This window comes from Furipterus horrens, unplaced genomic scaffold (assembly GCF_987537825.1).
Source record: "Furipterus horrens unplaced genomic scaffold, mFurHor1.1.pri manual_scaffold_6, whole genome shotgun sequence".
Taxonomy (NCBI): domain Eukaryota; kingdom Metazoa; phylum Chordata; class Mammalia; order Chiroptera; family Furipteridae; genus Furipterus; species Furipterus horrens.
In genome coordinates, this window is record NW_028327176.1 from 36,502,961 (window position 1) to 36,521,503 (window position 18,543).

Consider the following 18,543-nt stretch of genomic DNA (forward strand, 5'->3'; position numbering starts at 1 on the left):
GTGATCATGAGCATATTTTGAAACTTTGATGGAAAAACATTTGCATTGTAAAGCAAGACTGGATTAAAGGGCTTTGGTCCCTTTCCAGACCTGCCGTTTATTTTTGTAATGTGACCGTATCCGTTTCCAAATGTAAAACTCAGAGAAATGGTGTCAATTGGAGAGTTCACGCATCCCTTATCCAAAGCACTCACTGGCTTCTGAAACGACCCCCTTCACCCCCCTCCTTCTCTCCCTAGTGTGAAATTATGGCTGTGAATGGGAAGCTGGTGATTTTCTGCTTTCTGGCCCAGAAGGCCTCACCCTTGCTGTCAGGAGCCTGAGGAATGTAGACGAAGCTGGGCCGCCACCATGCATTTAGCACTTTGGAATGGTCAGGCTGACACACTGATTGGACTTTACCTGCCCACTTGTCGCTCTGGGAGGAGTTGGTTTACATCAGAGAACGCTGCTCCTGACATTGCTGTCTATTTCTGCAACAGAGGTGCAGCAGGGATGGGATATACCTCCAGCCATGTAGAGGGAGTGCGATAAATATCCACTTCAGAGAATACATTTTGAGGCTGAGCTGTATATGCATGGATGACAGCTCCCTGCCTGCTTTTCCTGCAAGGTTCTGTACACAGAGAAAGATTGCGGTCTGGGCCTGGAGTCAGACAGAGTTGTGTTAATGAAAAATCTCTCTCAATGCAAAACCAAGGGCAAAACCTGGCTTGGCTGGTTTTTATTTTTTTCCCAGCCTTAGAATGTACACTGAAAGTGGGGGGCGGGGGAGCTCCTCAATCCCTCATTTGTAAAGCCTGTTGAGCTGGTTAGCAGGAACTTTATGGAACTTTTCAACAGAGTATTCAGGAGTGTGAGTGCTGAGCAGTCTGGTTGAAGAGGGCCAGCGCTTGTTGGCTTTGTCCTCATTAAGAGTCAAGAGGGAGCTCCGTACAGACTCCTGAACAGCCCGCTCACCCCCGAGGACAGTGCACTCGACATCACTGCCTTGCTGCCTCTGACAGTCTCTGTCTGTAGCTGGCATCTCTCTTGGCGTAGCAGTCACTCTGGATTTTACACTAGGAGGGGTTTTAACAGCCACGTACATTCGTAGTCTTCTCTTTGGTCAGTGGTTCTTACGTGTAAAAAAAATACTTTGCTGTGTGGAGCTTACATTATTGAGCTTATTAAATGAAAAAAAGACTTTTGGATCCTGATCATCTAGTCTCACCTGCCCCCAAGGCTGGAGTCTCCGTTCCGACGTATTATACTCAGTTTCTTTGCACACGCCATTTGGAGATAGGCTGATTGCATGAGAACCCTGGGTAAGCCAGTGGCTGCCTTCCGGTTCTCAGAAGGCCAGGCATAGTGTGAGGGGTCTCTTTGCTCACCTGGTTTGTGCCTTTGCAGTCAGACCAACACCCTCCCTGTCATCCCCCTGCAGGCCCAGTGTGGGGCAAAATGTGAGAAATATGCTTGACATTGGTTGCCTCCTCCTTCTCTTAGGGGATCTGAAGGGATTTAGCGGAATTTAAAACTATTCAGGGCTTTGAGGCAAGAAGTTGTCATCAGCATGCAAGTGACCATCCTTGTAGGTCACCATTTTGATCCATGCTCTCATCCCTGGTCTCACAAACAGGTCTTTTTTCCTAGCCTTTGAACATATCAGCCTTTTTTGAGCAACATGGCCATATCAAAATCATGCTCATCACCAAAAAGCAAAACCAATGAACTTATGGCTGAGAAACTACTAAGTGCTTAGCTCCTCATCATCCCATTGCTGAGCGGGGTCACAGTGGGTGGCTTTCCTGTTCTTCCTCGATGCTTCCCAATGTATCAGTTCACTTTACTTTTTTCAGAAAGGTTTTGGTGCCATCATGATTTGCCTGTAGAAAGGGTGAGATGAGGACAGTGCCGGGAACTGCATTTAAACCAGCCATATAGCAAAACATGCTACAGCTGGTGTTTGGTGCCTTGGTTTTTTGGTTTGGTTTGTCACCAGCTTTTCCCTGACTGTTCCCATCATCATGTCAGGAATAGCTACAAAAGGTCCAATGCTGGCTGTGTGCACGTTGACTGTCAGATATGCTAGGTGGGACAGATGAGTTCAGATCCCCTCCATTATAGCAAAAATCTGATCAGAAGGATCACGGAGAAATTTCTGAAGGAAATTACTTAGAATGCAACCCCCCAAAATGAAGAAGCAAAGCAAGGTTTTCATTTGAGCAGTATGAACAAAGGATGTGTGAAGCACGGGCTGTTTCATCTTCTTTCTGACCTTAAATACAGACTTCTTGCATTTTCACGTCTATTTAAGTAACAGGAATGGATCCACCTTTTGCAAAGGATAAAACCCCAGACTCAATCATAAATATGCCCTGGGTGACACAGTGTCACACCAGCATAGGCAATATTTTCTAAGTAAAAGTTTTTTTTGAATTAACAGATGTTTTATGTGGTACCTTATATTTTAAAAAGTGCACAGTTGCCTAATAAAATAATTGTTTTGATAAATATTTCCAATGGTGCACTTAAAATTGTTTCCATGAAAATGTAAAAGCTGCTTTCCAAGCTTTTTGCCCATTTTTTTAGGGGGGCCTGTGAAACCCAGTGAAAATGTTTTTAAATGTTTGCAGAAGAATGTGTTTTAAAGAGAATGCAGATATTTTAATATGGAAACACCCTAATGAAGAAAAGTTATAATTAAGAGAAATTCGATTAAAATTGGAAAAGCCATTCTTTTGAAACTTCCTGTGAACCCCATCGAAGAGAGAGTACTACGCATACCCTGGGAACCACGTTTTGAGTCCTTTAGCAGCAGAACTTCAATGTGCTAATCACAAGAACGGTAAACACTTTGTGGTTAACGAAATCATAGAGGCCTGTTAGTTGGAAGGGATCTCAGAATTCCTGCAGCCGTGCTTCCTGTACAGTACTTGGTCCCATCTGTGGCTGTCCTGTCAAACGGTACTTCCCCACCCTGCAGGAATCTCTGGTGATACTGTGAACTTTGCCGTCTGACCAGCCCTCTGCATTTTTAGAGAGCTCTGGTTGTCAGAAGCCTTCCATCTAACCCTGAGTCTCTGTGAATTTGTTGATCCCTGCTTAACAAGGAGTCTGTGCCAGAGCCCACACGAGAACGCCTGAGGCTACTTGAAGATTGTTACTGAATGTCCCTTTAAGATCTTTCTGTCTGTGGGGTCCTGGCTCTGGGCTGGAAATCCCAAGTGTCTTACAGACCGGCTGCCCCCTTCCGGACACTCTTGGGTTGGTCGGTACCCTGGGATTTTCTAACAACAAAGCCATCTAGGACAGCGCTACCTTCTGCTGGCGCTTCATTATGAGCTTACCACATTTTCCTGGGACTCCTGTCAGTTTTCACCTTCTCTGACCTTGGACAATTAAAATCTAAATGTGGAACTATGTGTACTTCAACAGTTTTGACTCTCTTGGTCCAAGGTCCTCCACTGTGTTAAGTTTCCTTTCTGAGGTAGTGAGGACTGCACCGAGGAGGCCTGGGCCCCGGGCTGTAAACCTGCCCCACTACCTTTAATCTGAACTTAGTGCCTGTTGAGCATGGCTGTTCAGCAGGCAATGAAAATTTGATTTGGGAAATTAGCCTCTGTGGTTTAGAAATTTGAAGTTGCCATTTGAAGTTTTTCCTTTGCTCAGTGAAGGAAGTTAAACATTCCAGTGTGGTAAATATAGTTTAAAGAAATAAAATGTAGATAATTCTTGATCATTTAAGGGTTTGTTTTTAACTATTTACAGCTTTCATTTGAATAAACTTACCACTGAATAAACTGCAAATTTTTTTCTTCTTGACACTGCAGATTTGGTAGGAAAAGTGCTTATAATACCCTTGAAAGATAAGATTCTTAAGCATAAAGTTTATTAATTAAATGTTTACTTCTAGAGATACAATGATATAAAAAAGAGAGAAATGCCTAATAATTCATGAAGAGTATAGTATATAAGGTCAGATAGCCATTTAACAAATAATCACACAGGTAATTATTTAAAACTGTGTGCAAGCCCTGAAGAAAAGATACCAACAAGAGCATGCAACAGACAGCCCTGGTTTGAGGCTGCTGGCTTCAGAAGAATTAACTGGAGAAAGACTGACCTGGTTCTTGTTTATCTTTTAAATATATATATTTATTTATTTTTAGAGAAAAGCGAAGGGAGAGAGAAAGAGGGAGAGAAACAATGATGTGTGCAACAATCATCAATGGGTAGCCTCTTGCATGTCCCAGCCATAAACCTGGCCCACAACCCAGGCATTTGCCCTGACTGGGAATTGAACTGGTGACTTTCTCGTTTGCAGTATGATGCCCAGCCTACTGAGCCACACCCTGTCAGGGCTGTTGTCCCAGTCTGTAAAGTCACGAGTTATTGAGAGATAGTAGCTCCATTACTAATGAGATTTAGAAAGCCCTCCTTGATTACAGGACTTGTTTTGGGGGGTGCGGGTGGGTGGGTTTGCATTAAATGTCACAAAAGACAGCATTAGAGTTCACTCTTGACACCACTAAAATATCCAGCCACCACTGGGGTGCCCAGCCCCTGATTTTCTCTCTGCGCAGAATCACGGAAAGCTAACAGAATTTGTTTCTCTCCAATCCTCTAAATTGCCCTATCATCCTGTTCATTCTTCACCATGTGCAAAGTTTGACCAAAAAAAGAAGAAAAAAAAAACCCCCACACAACTTTGAAAGCACTTGGAGGCAGGAAAAGCAAAGTGCATAGATATTCTGGGAAGCAGAAAATGGGTTTATTAATAACATATTTAAAGGAGATGAAAGTACAGGCTTGATTTTGGTCAGGCAAGGAGTTCAAAGATGTATATTTTACAAAGTTACATCACCAGGGAGCTTCTAAAGAAATCAGAGTGGTCTGAATGTTCTAGTTCTTGTTCTTTGTAGCCTCTTTACCCCTGTTTGTAGAACAAGGAAAGTTGCTGGTTTTCTTTGCTCTTGAACATGATTGAGGACCTCACCAGCTAAGACCTATTTCATTTTGAAGTAATTTGAGCAAGCAGATCTGAGTTGCAGGCCTCTACCCCTGTAGCTTTGGATAGGCTGCACTTGATTTTGTGCCTTTCTGAGAAGTTTGGTGAAGTGTTGGGTTGTGGGCTCAGTTGATTGGATTATGGTCTGGTCTCTGGTCGATGTGCTGTGTCTGGTCACCTGTGATGAATGCGTGCTCTTAGTTAGGTATCAGAGGTCCTCTGACATTCTAAATTTATGGCAGTGTTTTAAACACTGGCTCATTTTGCTTCTATATCAGTGTTTAAACACAGGGTGGGGTAAGAAGTAGGTTTACAGTTGTTAGTATGGAAAATAACATAATAATTAATTAATAATACAAGAATAAACTTTCGCATTCTCACAACTGTAAACCTACTTTTGCCCCACCTTGGATTATGGAAAGCCAAAGTGAATCCCCACATTTATCTACTTTAGCTGACCTTTGTTTGCCAAGCTTGATATTGAGAACCTTGAATCAGGCTTTTAAACAGTAATGGGTAGCATTTGAATGGATTCCAGCCTGATACATTGTTCAGTTGTATTTAAAATTTTTTTCAAATTGATCAGATTTAAATAAATTTTAGTGATAGAGGTTTGATTGTGTTAAAATGGTAATTATTTGAATGGTTTTCTTGGAATTAACTTCACCTCTCCATTTCAAGTACCATAGTCCAGCCTTTACTCATTTTGTTTATTTGAAAGGTTACAGATTTCGAAGTAATTTTGGGAAACATTTACCAGCCATACTAAGGGGGAAGGCTTGCTGCTGAAGTGTTAACCCAAGCAATTGGAGTCCTTTAAACTGCTCTGTGAGAAAATGTAATAGTATTTAAACCTTCGGAAAATTTAATATTATTAGAGAAGCCTAAGGGCATGATTCTTATATTACATATTAAGATAAATATATTTGTTTATCTCCACAGAGGTTATGAAATTAGTGGTTACTCCATTCCTGTCCACATACAACCTGGTTTATTTTCAACAATTAAAAATGAATCTCATATAAAAATTCATCCTTTGCTAACTGAACTGAGTGAAGAAGAGAAGGTTGCTCCTTATATAACAATGAGAATTTTACTGGGGTGCAGGGTACATATTATCTAGGCAGAAAGAAGCATTTTATTTTGCAATTGTTTTTGAGCAGCTGCTGTGCCTTAAGCGTGGGGCTGGTGATACAAAGGTGAACAGAATGGGGAAGATCCTGGTTCTCATGGAGCTTAATTTAGGGATGTGTGCACCTCATTTATCATTTCATATAGCATTGCTTTTCATTACAGTTTTTTTCATTTGATCATTATTCCAGGTAGTTGAGATATACATTTTTACTTGATAGATATGCAAAGAGCTTAGGCATGGGGCTGCTCTGGGAGTAAAAGTTAGCTTCCAAATAGAAAATACATTATTGCTCCTCTGTTGTTCAGGCACACACGATACTGATTTATGCAACTTTACAAAAAATAAGGCAGTGAAATTCCAAACTCACTGAAAATTCAGGATTGGCATTTTGGTAGCGGTGACATTAGACTTATATTGTAAAGTAATTTAAAACTATCAGGAAGTAAGGGTAAGACCAAAATGGTTATATATCGTGGCTCAGAAACCCCACATTGGCCATAAGATAATGGTGTTAGGTCTGCATTGAGTTAACAATTTCAAGTTTAACTTCTTCTTCCTGTAAGGAGAACAGAAGCAAGGATGACCTTTAACTGTCAGGTACTCAGTGAAGATAGCCATACACTTAGAAATAATTTTAAAATATTTTTGTTTGGTTCAAGGTAGGTGATTTTGAGACTTATAGATAGACATTAGAAAAGCTTACTTTTGAAAATCTGTTTTCAAACTAAACCTAGTTTTAATATATTTTAGAGCTTGCAGATTTATATTTAGAATCTAGATTGTATCGTGCAAGCAGGGTAAAGAAATAAGGTACTTTGTTAAAATTTTTAATGTACAAATAGTAAATGAGGATGAATATGTCTGCAGAATGTTAAGAATTTTAATTTAAGGCAGTCAAATAATCCGTTTATAATTTTACTGTTCTTGGTATAGTTTATTCTGTAAAATGGAGGACGTTCAGGGAGCTGCCCTATTGTTCCCCCTACATTATACTTTTTCTTATTGTAGAAATGTACTCTTGGTTATACTGTGTAATAAAGTTCTTAAGCCACAGAGATGGATTCTTTTTAACAGGTTGTTGTAAAATAAAATGGATTATGGCCAGTATATTTTTCTCTAGTGAAATCTTTAAAAATAATTAACTTCCTTTATAGTAAGGGTTAATTTTGCTCTTCCTAGCAATAGAACCTGGTGTAACCTGCCCATGTTAAAAAAATAAAATCTGTCCCTAAAACTTTGTTTATAAAACTAGAACCAGCCTTCCAGTGGCATCTTTCACCTGTGTAGGAAAGAGGTTATTTCTGAATATTGGGAATGAAGGTGTGTCTTAGTCCATTTGGGATGCTATAACAGAAAATATGTGTTTTCTGATTTAAGAACCTTGAGTCCATTAGATATTTTCCTCATGTGGACCACTATTAAAGTTTTGTGCCTCAAAATGTAGGCCAAGCTATTCATTTCAAGCATGGGCTTTGGAGTCATACACATTGGTTAAAATCTTCCTGGCTTCCTCATTTTCTTGTGTCACCACAGAAAGCCTTCGTTTATTTATCTGTAAAACAAGGCTAATAATAATATCTACATCAGAGATTGCTGGGAAGGACTGAATTAAAAAAAACAAGCATCATGCCCACATAAAGTAAGCCAGCAAGAAAATTAAGTTATTTATAATAGTATTAGAGTTTTCTTTGGCTGTTAGACTCATCAGCTCTGCATTTTAAAGATTAGATTGAGTCTATATGTTTCAGGTTCAGTGGTGATAAAGATATTATAGATGTTGGGCTCATAGCAGCGTGACTTGATTCAGTTGTTTAATTCTTAGGTAGGCCCCAGTTTTCACACTTTATTAATTAAAATAGAAAACAAAATAAGCTGTTTGAAACCTCAAATATGGCAGTAATCCTAATAAATGTAAATGGATTATATTTGCCAGCTAAATGACAGAGCCTCTTGGATTGAATTTTTAAAATAAGAGATGTACCTAAAACAAAATGACTTGATTAAATAATAGAATGGAAAAAATAGGCAAATATTACTATCAGTGAAAGTAGAATTAATGTAGTGAATAGGGAGAAAATAGAATATTTTATAATTTTAGCAACCTACCAAGGAGAAATTATAAGAAAAATCTGATAAATTCATGATCATGGTGGGAGATTTTAACATATTCTGTCATTAATAAATAAAACATACAAATGTTAATATGGAGTATTTGAAGACCATCCTGGTTAGTGAGGTTTAATTATTAAACAAGCTTCTGAGTGCCCTTCCCTCTCAAAATGGTCTGATTTTATGATTTTGGCTAGTTTGTACAGCTGTGTCATGCTTTTTGTACAGTTGAGTGTTCCTGTAAAACTGCCAGTAGCCTGGGTAATTTCAAAAGTGAATTATGCTGTTAAACAATCACCTTCAAGGCCAAACTTTTTCTTGGAAAGAAAAGGTTTATTGAGCCATATGCTAGCCAGAGAAGAGACCAGGTCCTGGGGCATGCGGCATGCAGTCTAAACCACCAGGAGCAGTGCTGGATGGAGAAGTCAGACATGTCTGCCATCCTGGGATTGATGGGCTCTTTATACGTGTTTGGGGAAGAGTGATGGAAGTTGTTTTGGAAGAATTTATCTTGGCTATATATAGATGGGGGTGTGGAGAAGGTGAAGCGGGGCTAGTTCTGGCATAGGTGTATAGTTTGCAAGAAAGAAGTGTTTGCTGGTTTTGAATTGTTTGTGAAAATAGTTAGGGAAGTTCATGCGGAGGCAGCTGGTGGTTGGCTGTTCTCTAGGAATGAGCTGAAATAGCCATGTCTTGGTGTTTGTGAGCAGAGAACTTGGAATGTTTAGGATGGTATCTTGGGCCTTTAAGTGGAGCTAGTTCCATGAACCTAAGTCAGAGTAGGTTAGCTGAGTTTAGTCATCACTGTGGTTCTAGATGTGGTTTCCTACAGATAGGCTTCTTTATTGGCTGTTTTATACATGCTGCAGGTGGCGCAGTGGGCAAAGTGCAAACAGGATGTTCCTCTCCTGCTGTCTGGCGGTTGTATAGTTGAGAGGGTTAAGGTAGAACTCTTACCAGGTCTCTTGCTGGAAATTCTCAGACACACAGTATGGTCCCTTAAAGTCCCTGAGTGTACTTTCTTTTTCTTGCATAGCACACCAGCAGTCTAGCGTATCTTTTTTCAAGTTTTTTTTTTTTTTTTATGAGTGAAGTGGGAGGGTTTTAAGTGTTTACAGGATATTTGGGTCTGTGATTACTGCCAAAGTAATTGTTAATATATGTTTTTCCTTCAAAGAATTGGCAAATGTTAGTCACCTTTGTTATTTTTATTTAATTTATTTGCGCCTTTAATTAAGATGGGGTATTAACGAAGTGTGTATTTATATATGGGTAGATATGTTCTCTATCTGTTGCTTTAATTTCTGAAATCTGTTTAGCTCAGACAAAAAACAAATTCTTTTCAGAAATAAAACCTTAAAGCAGGAAATTTAAATTTTAATAAGAACATGGAAAAGCACCTCATTAAATGCATGTTCATGTTGGTTAGCTGCCTTACCTAAAAATGTCACTTCCTTGAAAGCACAGAGCTCGCCAGGTCTACATAGCTCAGAGGACTGTTTGCTTTGGGCTTTGAGGCAGTTGGAGATAGTACTGGAGTGGCGGCTTGAGTTGACATCTCTTCTTTGGTTTCACCTTCCACCACTCTGTCTACCTCTACCAGTCTTTCACCTGCCCAGCTAGCCCTCAAATAAATTATTAGCAAGCTCTTAATGTTTCCAGGCACCACACTGGGAGTTGAAAAGTTTAAAGACAGTATGATGGGGACATGATCCCAAGAGTCAGCGGCCTACTGACAATAAGTAAACAGAAGTTTTGTAATTATGAAACAGCCTTATAATGATAAGTGATAGGTCAGAAATATATAAAGTGCCTTGGAGGGAGTACCTATGCAGGCTAAAGTTGTCTAATTTAGACCAGGTGGTGGCGAGTGGTTAGGGGTGGCCTCCTGGATGAGGTGATACCTCCTGTAGGATTTGTGGGGAGAGTAGAGGGCTGTCCCAGGCAGTAGTATTGGAGATGGAACAAGGGCATGACTTTCCCTCAGGAGTTACAGTATCTGGGAACAGTAATAGTGAGTTTAGGACAAGAATATTGAGACCAGGCTGGAGAGCTGGACAGGGCCTCATTTCTTTTCAAAGGGCTCTGGCAATATTCTGAAGGTATTGGGACTTAACTCTTCTCAAGGCATGGACATTGGTGCGTTTTGGTCACAGGAATGAAATGATCAGAATTACATTTAAGAAAGGTCCCTCTGGTGGCAACATAAGAGAATGGAATAGGGTTTAAAATTAAGAGGTGAGGCACAGAGTAAGAAACTAACTCAGTGGGTTTTCAGGAGGTACAAGCAACGATGGGGCCTAAATATGGGAGAAATAAGGGTGCCATTCAGTGAGGGAGTAATGGGAAAAACAGGGCTTGCAGGGAGGAATTATGAGTTTAGTTTTAGACACCGACTTGATGATCCATAGGAGACAGCTATACTTAGCTGTTTCGAGATCAGTAGTCAGCCCAGGATAGGAGCCAAGGATGGGAGTGTGTAACGTCACCCAGAGATTTTGTAGAGTAACAGAGGAGGGTGGGGGAGGGAAGTTTAGACATAAACTATAAAGAACAAAAACCTGGGCATTGGTCTAATACCTGTGTGACATGAAAAATAGATTCAGGATCTTGGAAAAGTAACAGAACAGATAAAGTGCTTTCTGTCTGGGCTTTGCCAGGTATTGATTTTCAGAATTTTAATCAGTAAAGAGAAGAACTAATAGAATGCTCCATTTTCTTTCTTGATGGTTATGACCTTGTGGTAGCACATGCCACGAGGCCTAGGATAGTTGTTTCCTCCTCCATTTCTGTCTTGGTCTGCCAGTTTGAAGAAATATAATCACTGTGTTCTTATTGAAGCAGAAAATGATAAAGCTTTTACAATTTCTTTGTATTTTTTTTTTGTTTAATTCCAGTTCATAGGATATGGGAATAAAGAAGAGAGATCTGGTGGAAGAGGCTGGGCTTTTTATTTTTTTTAAATCCTCACCTGAGGACATCCTTACTGATTTTAGAGAGAGAGAAGGGAGGGGGAGAGAGAGGGAGAGAAACATCCATCGGTTCCCTCTTGTATGCACCCCGACCAGGGACTGAACCCACAACTTAGGCATGTGCCCTGACCAGGAACTGAACCCATGACCTTCTGGTTTACAGGATGACGCTCCAACCGACTGAGTCACACTGACCAGGGCAAGGCTTGGCTTAAAAAAAAAAAAAAAGTCTTATTTCTATACACACATGAGGTGAAGAAGAGTAGCGAAGATAGGTCTGTACTTTTATCCATCTTCTTCAAACCAAGTCTCAAAAACCATGGGTATTACCCATATCACATCCAGGATATTATTGAATTTTATTCACTCAAGGATTATTTAACGATTTCTGACATGATGGTCAAGTTAAGAATCTGGGCCATCACTGAGCGAGAAGAGGCAATGAGAACCCTTACTAGGAGAGGAGATTATGTTGTCTCATGCCAACCTTACATAGGTCTTTAAACTTCCCTAAGGGAAATTAGGAATTCCAAGATGGCCAGCCCTCCTCCCCCCTCTCCTCCTAATCGTTTTACAGCCATTTAAGAAGTATGGATTAGGTCACTGGCCCTTGGGACAGAGCGTGTTAGGAAAATCTAGCCCTTTATAGACAACCTCTTGGGGACACTTATATGTGTGCTATAAACTGCCATCACAGCTGGCACAGTCCCTTGTTGAAATGGGTTAGAAAGTAGTAATGTTTGTAGCGTACTGGTTTTTCTGGACTCCCGATGCAACGGGCACGCTCGCCCATCAGTGCCTTTCCTTGACTCTTGACTGTTACTTCACCCTCAGTTCACTTGTTGCTGTTGAATACCCGGAAGCACCTTTTCACCATTGCCCTGGTGAGGATGTGAGGTGTTTTGCTTTGCCAGTGCCCTGAAAATTAAAAAATGCCCCTGGTATTCAAACACTCGAGTCAAGCAATCAAATAATAAGAATACCCTATAGCATCAACAATTCTTTTGTATGCAGACTAATAAGAATTTTTGCTTCCCACTCTCCTCTCTGTTTTAAAGCACAGTGGTGTTAAGAACACCATTAAAAAAAATTCTTAGGACAAAAACGTGCTTACCTTCTCTGAAGGACTTGCTTTTAGCTTACAAAAAAGATTAACACTTGCTTGTTGTGGAAAGTAGTTGGGGATTTGGGGGCTAAATCAGTGGTAGGAAAAGATTAAGATGGAGGCAAGGGTTGTATTTGGGCTTACTCAGGAGTCAGATGTGGTTAAGTCTGGAAACAGGTTGGTAGCTGCTCTGGAGGCCAAGGTGTGGCTTGTTCTCGGTGGTCAGCAGGTGGCACCAAATAGCCAAAACGAACCTGGAGCAAAGTGGTTACATTGCACCTTGGGTTGGGTGAAATCATACTCCCTGTGCTTTCAGGAATTTGGTATTAATAGCACTTTTACGTTTTCCCTCCCTAGAGATGGTGTCCTTCAAGGCTGAATTTTATGAAAGTCTTTGGTATTGATATAGTCAAGAAAATTAAATATCTCCAAGTTCAAATGACGGTATCATTTTTTTTTTTTTTTTTTTTTTTAAGAATGTTATAACTGAATGTTAAGAGCAGTTATAAGCTCACTCAATAGAATATACTTAACTGGGTTAGGTTTCTGAAATTTTTTTTTTTTTATGAAATTTTATATTGCTTATGTAGTTGTTAAAATTAACCTACTGATAAATTTATGTTGTTGGGATTGATTATGTCTGCTTGGTGAAAAGCCAGGATTTTACTCCCATCCAAGATGTTTCTGCTTGAGCAAAGATGGGTGAGTTATAGATGTGTGGCTCAGATGTAAAGTGGACACAGTGCTTTTTCCTCAGGAATATATAGGGTGTTGTGTGATGATGTTCTTGGCTAGCTGGTGAGAAAACAGCTAATGCCAAAGTAGGAGGTAGTTCTATGCTTGTGCTACCAATAATTATATTATTTAAGGTGCAGTTCATTTGTTTCAGCTTAATTTATTTACCATGGGAACCTGGTTGCATGCTAGAACTTGAGAAAAGCTACATTTTAAGCACAATAAGAAAAATGTTTTGCCTTGACTGATGTGGCTCAGTGGACTAAGCACCACCCTGCGAACTGGAAGGTCATGGGATCGATTCCCAGTCTGGGCACGTGCCTGGGTTGAGGGCCAGGTGCCCAGTTGGGGGCATGCAGGAGGCAACCACACATTGATGTTTCTCTTCCTCTCTTTCTCCCTCCCTTCCTCTCTCTCTAAAAATAAATAAAATCTTGAAAAATAAAAGAATCAATGCATAAGTAAGTCGAACAACAAATTGATGTTTCTCACTCTCCCTAAAAAATCAATCAATAAATTTTTTTCTAAAGAGAGAAATGTTTCTTTCCGGCATTTGTGGTTTTATTTTCTTTGCATGGTAGCATGTGTGAAAGGGAAAAATCAGCCCAAGTAATCGTTTTACGGTTGCTGAGTGGTGTCCTGGTTTTATTAGTGCACAAACTCCAGTGCTTAGGCCTGCTGACTGGTCTGTGTGCACATTCTTGGTGCACAGTGAACGAATGAGGCTGCACTAAGCGAGCATCCAAACACAAAACCTGGTAACAGCTCACTGAATCTGAAGATGGAGGACTGGGACAGGACTGGATGGGACATCTTCCTACCACTAAAAGGGCGGGACATCTTTCTTCTTCCTCCTCCTCCTCCTCCTCTTAACTTGCTAGATAGCTTTGTATATAAAACATGAAGGGATTTAACTGTACCAGCAGGAATTAAGAGCTCATCCTTGCCTTCTAGAATATTATCTTTTCTTTCTTTCTTTTTTTTTGTATCCTCACCCAAGAACATTTTTTTCATTGCCTTTAGCAAGGGGGTTGGGGAGAGAGAGAAACATTGATGGGCTATTAACTGAACCCACGACCTTTTTTGGTCTGCAGAACAATGCTCCAACCAACTGAGCCACATGGGCCAGGGCTCCTTGAATGTGTTTTCCATACAGCACCAGGATTGAGCTTTTAAAAACATACATCCAGTGGTATCAGTTATTGACTTAAAATCCTGCAGTGCCTTCCATCACACTTAGGTTTGCAGAGCCCTTTGTGGTCTGGTGTCCCTAATCTTCCAGCCTCATCTCCTTGTCTCTCCCCCTGCCCACCAGACAGTCTCCAGACACTTTGACCTCTTCGTTTCTCCAGTAAGTTGCACTGTTTCTCACCATAGGGCCTTTACACAAGCTGTTTCTTTTGCTTGGAATGCTGTTCCTTTGACCTGTTCCTTTTTGAGACCAGTTTAAATAAATACCTACTCAGTGGCCTTCCCTGACCATCAGATCTAAAATATGTTCTTACTACCTGTATCATATCACTCCACTCCTCTTTTCTTTCAACTATCTTGCCTTTTCTGGTGCCTTTTGTCTGGCTCCTCCTAAGATATAAACTACACTAGAGCCTGGTCCTTGTCTTGTTTACTATTATCTCTGGCATCTGGCACAGGCTGATCTCAGTACATTCTGGTTCAATAATTGCATAATAACTGTATTGAAGGGAGAAGCTATATTTAAGCTAAATGTACTTCTCTTAATTCTCTGAGGGTACTGTAATGAAGTGAAGACAGCAGTGGGCCAAAAGTTGAGGCCAAGGTTCTTGTTTGCCATTTATCCCTGTAAAACACTGACTGTGAGTGGATTCCTGGGAAGTTGGTATTGGTATTGGTAATAAGACTTTATAACAACACAGCAATATAACTAATTACAGTTATTTTTTATTGAGTATCCACTAGGCACTGGTACTGTCCTTGGTGTTATACATTTACTATTTCATTTAATCTCATGTATAAATGAGATGTTTAGATGAAATGACCTATCAGTTCTTCTAGGTAACTTTTTATGAAATTCTAGGAGAAGCCGAAAGATTTTAGTTTATAGTGATATACAAAAGAAATAAATGAGTTCATTCAGCAGCCCCAAGTAGCTGTTCATCGAGCCCTGATAAAAACTTTAAAATTGCAAAGTTTAAACTTTTGAAAGAAGGAACTCATCTTTTGTTGGGCATCCATCATCTATTCAGTCCTCTGAATAACCTATAGAGTATCATTCCTCTTTGATGGTTGGGGAAACTGAGGCTCAGAGATGTTAAGCACCTTGGCCAAAGTCACACACATATTATGAGAGGGTGTTCCAGGTACCTGTTGTTGACACATGTGAATTATTTTATCTTCTACTCACCTTTATCTCAGTAAGTTGTATGAGGACTCTACACACTTTAAAAGATTAATTAGGTTTTTCCTTTTTCTTTCTCACAGCACTCTTAAGAAGGAGCTGATGTGGAGGAGCAGCTAAGAGAGTTCAAGATGACGACCACGGTAGCCACAGACTACGACAACATTGAGATCCAGCAGCAGTACAGTGACGTCAACAACCGCTGGGATGTGGACGACTGGGACAATGAGAACAGCTCTGCAAGACTCTTTGAACGGTCCCGCATCAAGGCTCTGGCAGGTAAGTTTCCTTCATGGCCCATCGCCGAGGCCCAGGATGCATTGCAGTTCCCTTTAAAATTATTTACTCTACCTCCCTTATAAGATCAGCTCACTGCTACTTAAAAGTGTCCCACAAGAGCAAGCTGACCATGCTGGAAGGTAACCAGTTTCATATTTCGAGAACTGTCAGTTCCTTAGGCCAGAATGATTCAGAGTAGAGTGATTTTTATAGCAGTTTATTTTTGTTGCATCTTAAATTTGAAAATAATGAAACATAAATAATCTGTATATTTAGTTGATCTGACCTCTTATACAGTAGAGTACTTTAAGTGATCCAGGTTAGTTAGTTTCACATGCAAGGGTTTTAAATATAAAAACCAATAGCTTAATCTTGTGAGGGCACGTTTAATGCTATAACAAGTAAGAGTGCCATTGATTTACTAAGATTAGCAGGAACACATCTTTCCTTTGTTATTTCTCACTCCTTTGTTGCTGTTGAGTACCTGGAACACATTTTCACCGTCACTCTAGTTGGGATGGGAAGTATTTTGCCCTGAAAATCTGAAAGGGTTTCTGTCGTGATGAAAACTCAGCAGTATTGAATACATGTAAACTAAGGGTCAAAGTGGAGTTCATACAAGCCCTTGCATCTGTACTTTGAGATTTCAAATAAAATGGTGCCCACATGAGAAAAGTGGGTTTATGATTTTTTTCCCTGATGTCTTTAATTATAACAAATAAATTGTAGTTCTGACTTAAACAGGTAAGTTTACAGTTAATTGTGAAAGCATCTCACTTTTTTGTTACCTTTACAGTGTAATCTAATTATGAGCATGTGTAATTTAGAGTTCTCTTGATAGTAAGCAAAAGAAAATCTAACCCAACGTGGTTTAAATGAAAAAGAGAATTTATTGATCAAGTAGTAGACAAATTGGCCTTTAAGAAAGACTTAGTTCTGGACTTAACCCTTTGAGTGCCAACATCACTGTGAGTGATGCTGACAAATTTTCCCGAAAGTGGCAGTGTCTTTCCCAGTGATTCTTTTTTCGGTGGCTATAAATGTAAATAACAATGGAATATTTCATATTTTATATTTTGTTCCGTGTTTTTGTACCTCAGGTTATATATTGATATTATTTTTTCTCATGTTGATCCAAATTTCAAATTACGCATGGCACTCAAAGGGTTAAATGGTGTGATCAGGACCTAGTTTCTTTCTCCCAGTTTTTGGCTTTACTTACCTAGTGTGGATTTATTTTCAGGCAGGCTCTAGGGACCCTCTAGTCCCAAGATAGCTGCTTCAGGTCCCAAATCTGTCTGTAAGGACATCTAGCAGAAAAAAGCACCTCTGCTTCACTGGCCTAATTGATGATGGCTTGGGTCTTGTGCCTCTCTCAGAATCTCTCTCCCACTGGAGTCAGAGAAGAGGATGTGATGACTAACATCAGCTACTCAGGATGCATTCCTGGAGTGTTGGAGGTTTTGCAGGGTTGAAGAGGGATCAGCCCCACACAAACAGCCTGGCTAGAGAATTTCAAAATATAATGAGGAAAAGGACCTTGGGGAGGCAGCCAACTAAATGCTATAGAGAAATCATTCAACTGCCTTAGGAAAATTTGTTTCTTGGATGCAGTGATTTAAAGTTCTGTCCTGAACTTGCCTGATTTGAGGGGAAAAATGAATGATTAACCAGATAGTCATTCTAGAATTAGAGCTTTAATTTCTAGCTTATTCATTAACATGTAACCTTCTGGAAACCATGATTCTGGCTTGCGCTAGTGGATTGATTTGTATTTTAATCTCTTACTTCTTTTTCTTGAATCTTCATTTGAACCATTAGTCCAGTATGATATTGGTGACCAATTATCTTTGACCATGAGTCATTTGCTTTCTGGTCCCAGGCTATTATTCTCTCTATTGTAAGGAGAATTTTACTTGCAAACTGCAGAGGAGTGTCTTGTTCTTTGTATCCGTTCTTTCCTCCTGTTCCAGAGGAAATGTGCAGCTGTCCTTAGTATTGATCAGTTGTCTTTATATGTACCAGGAGATCTTTCCATTCCCTGAACTATTATAGTTACGATAATATGGTACTTACTGTGTGTCAGGCACTGTTCTAAATACATTGCATATATTAACAGTTAATGCCATGGGAACCATATAAAGGAGATTATTATTGTCTACAGTGTGTATGAATGAGAAAACTGAGACCCAGAGAGATTAAATAGCTTGCACAAGGCCATACTGCTGATAAATGGCTGAAGGCAGAGAGCCTCCAAAGTGTATACTGTTTTTCTATATTTAGTAAAACACAAATGCATCAAAGCTCATTGGTGCAGAGTATTGATAATGGGTAATTCAAACATGTTAAAAATTTTCATTTGGCGGCTCAGGAATGCATCCTGTGATCTAGAAGAAGTCATGAGTAACCACGACACATTACTGAAAAGAAAATCTGTTTCTTCCGTGTTAAATGATGTTCAAAAAAAATTGCTTTCAGGGAATCCAGAAGATTTTCAGGAAAACGTCTGTTTATTAGCGGAAGTCATCTTCTGACTTACCAGTTCTGTGGAACAGAAAAATATCTGAGCTAAGATCTTGTATGTGATAGCAAGAGTAACTTAACAGTCCAACAGTGTCTAGAACAATGGTTCTGGAATTCGAAGGGGCATCAGAATTACGTACATGGAGGTCTTGTTAAAGCACAGATTGCTGGGCTTACTGCCAGAGTCTGATTCAGTAAGTTGAGGATGGAGCTTGATAATTTGCCTTTTTAAAAGACTTTATTTATTTATTTAGAGAGGAAGGGTGGGAGAAAGAGAGGGACAGAAACATCGATGAGAGAGGGAAACATTGATTGGTA

At 39.8% G+C, this 18,543-nt stretch overlaps 1 protein-coding gene across 2 annotated transcripts in view; it reads left to right on the forward strand.

The window, feature by feature from the left end:
- SPTBN1 (spectrin beta, non-erythrocytic 1) overlaps positions 1 to 18,543 on the forward strand; it is a 184,173-nt gene that overhangs the window by 34,748 nt on the left and 130,882 nt on the right. For both annotated transcript variants that reach the window (XM_090281294.1, XM_090281293.1), the window contains one exon: positions 15,507 to 15,702. In XM_090281294.1, coding sequence (XP_090137420.1) covers positions 15,555 to 15,702 — 148 coding nt within the window. In that variant the 5' untranslated portion in view covers positions 15,507 to 15,554. The remainder of the gene's footprint in view (positions 1 to 15,506; positions 15,703 to 18,543) is intronic.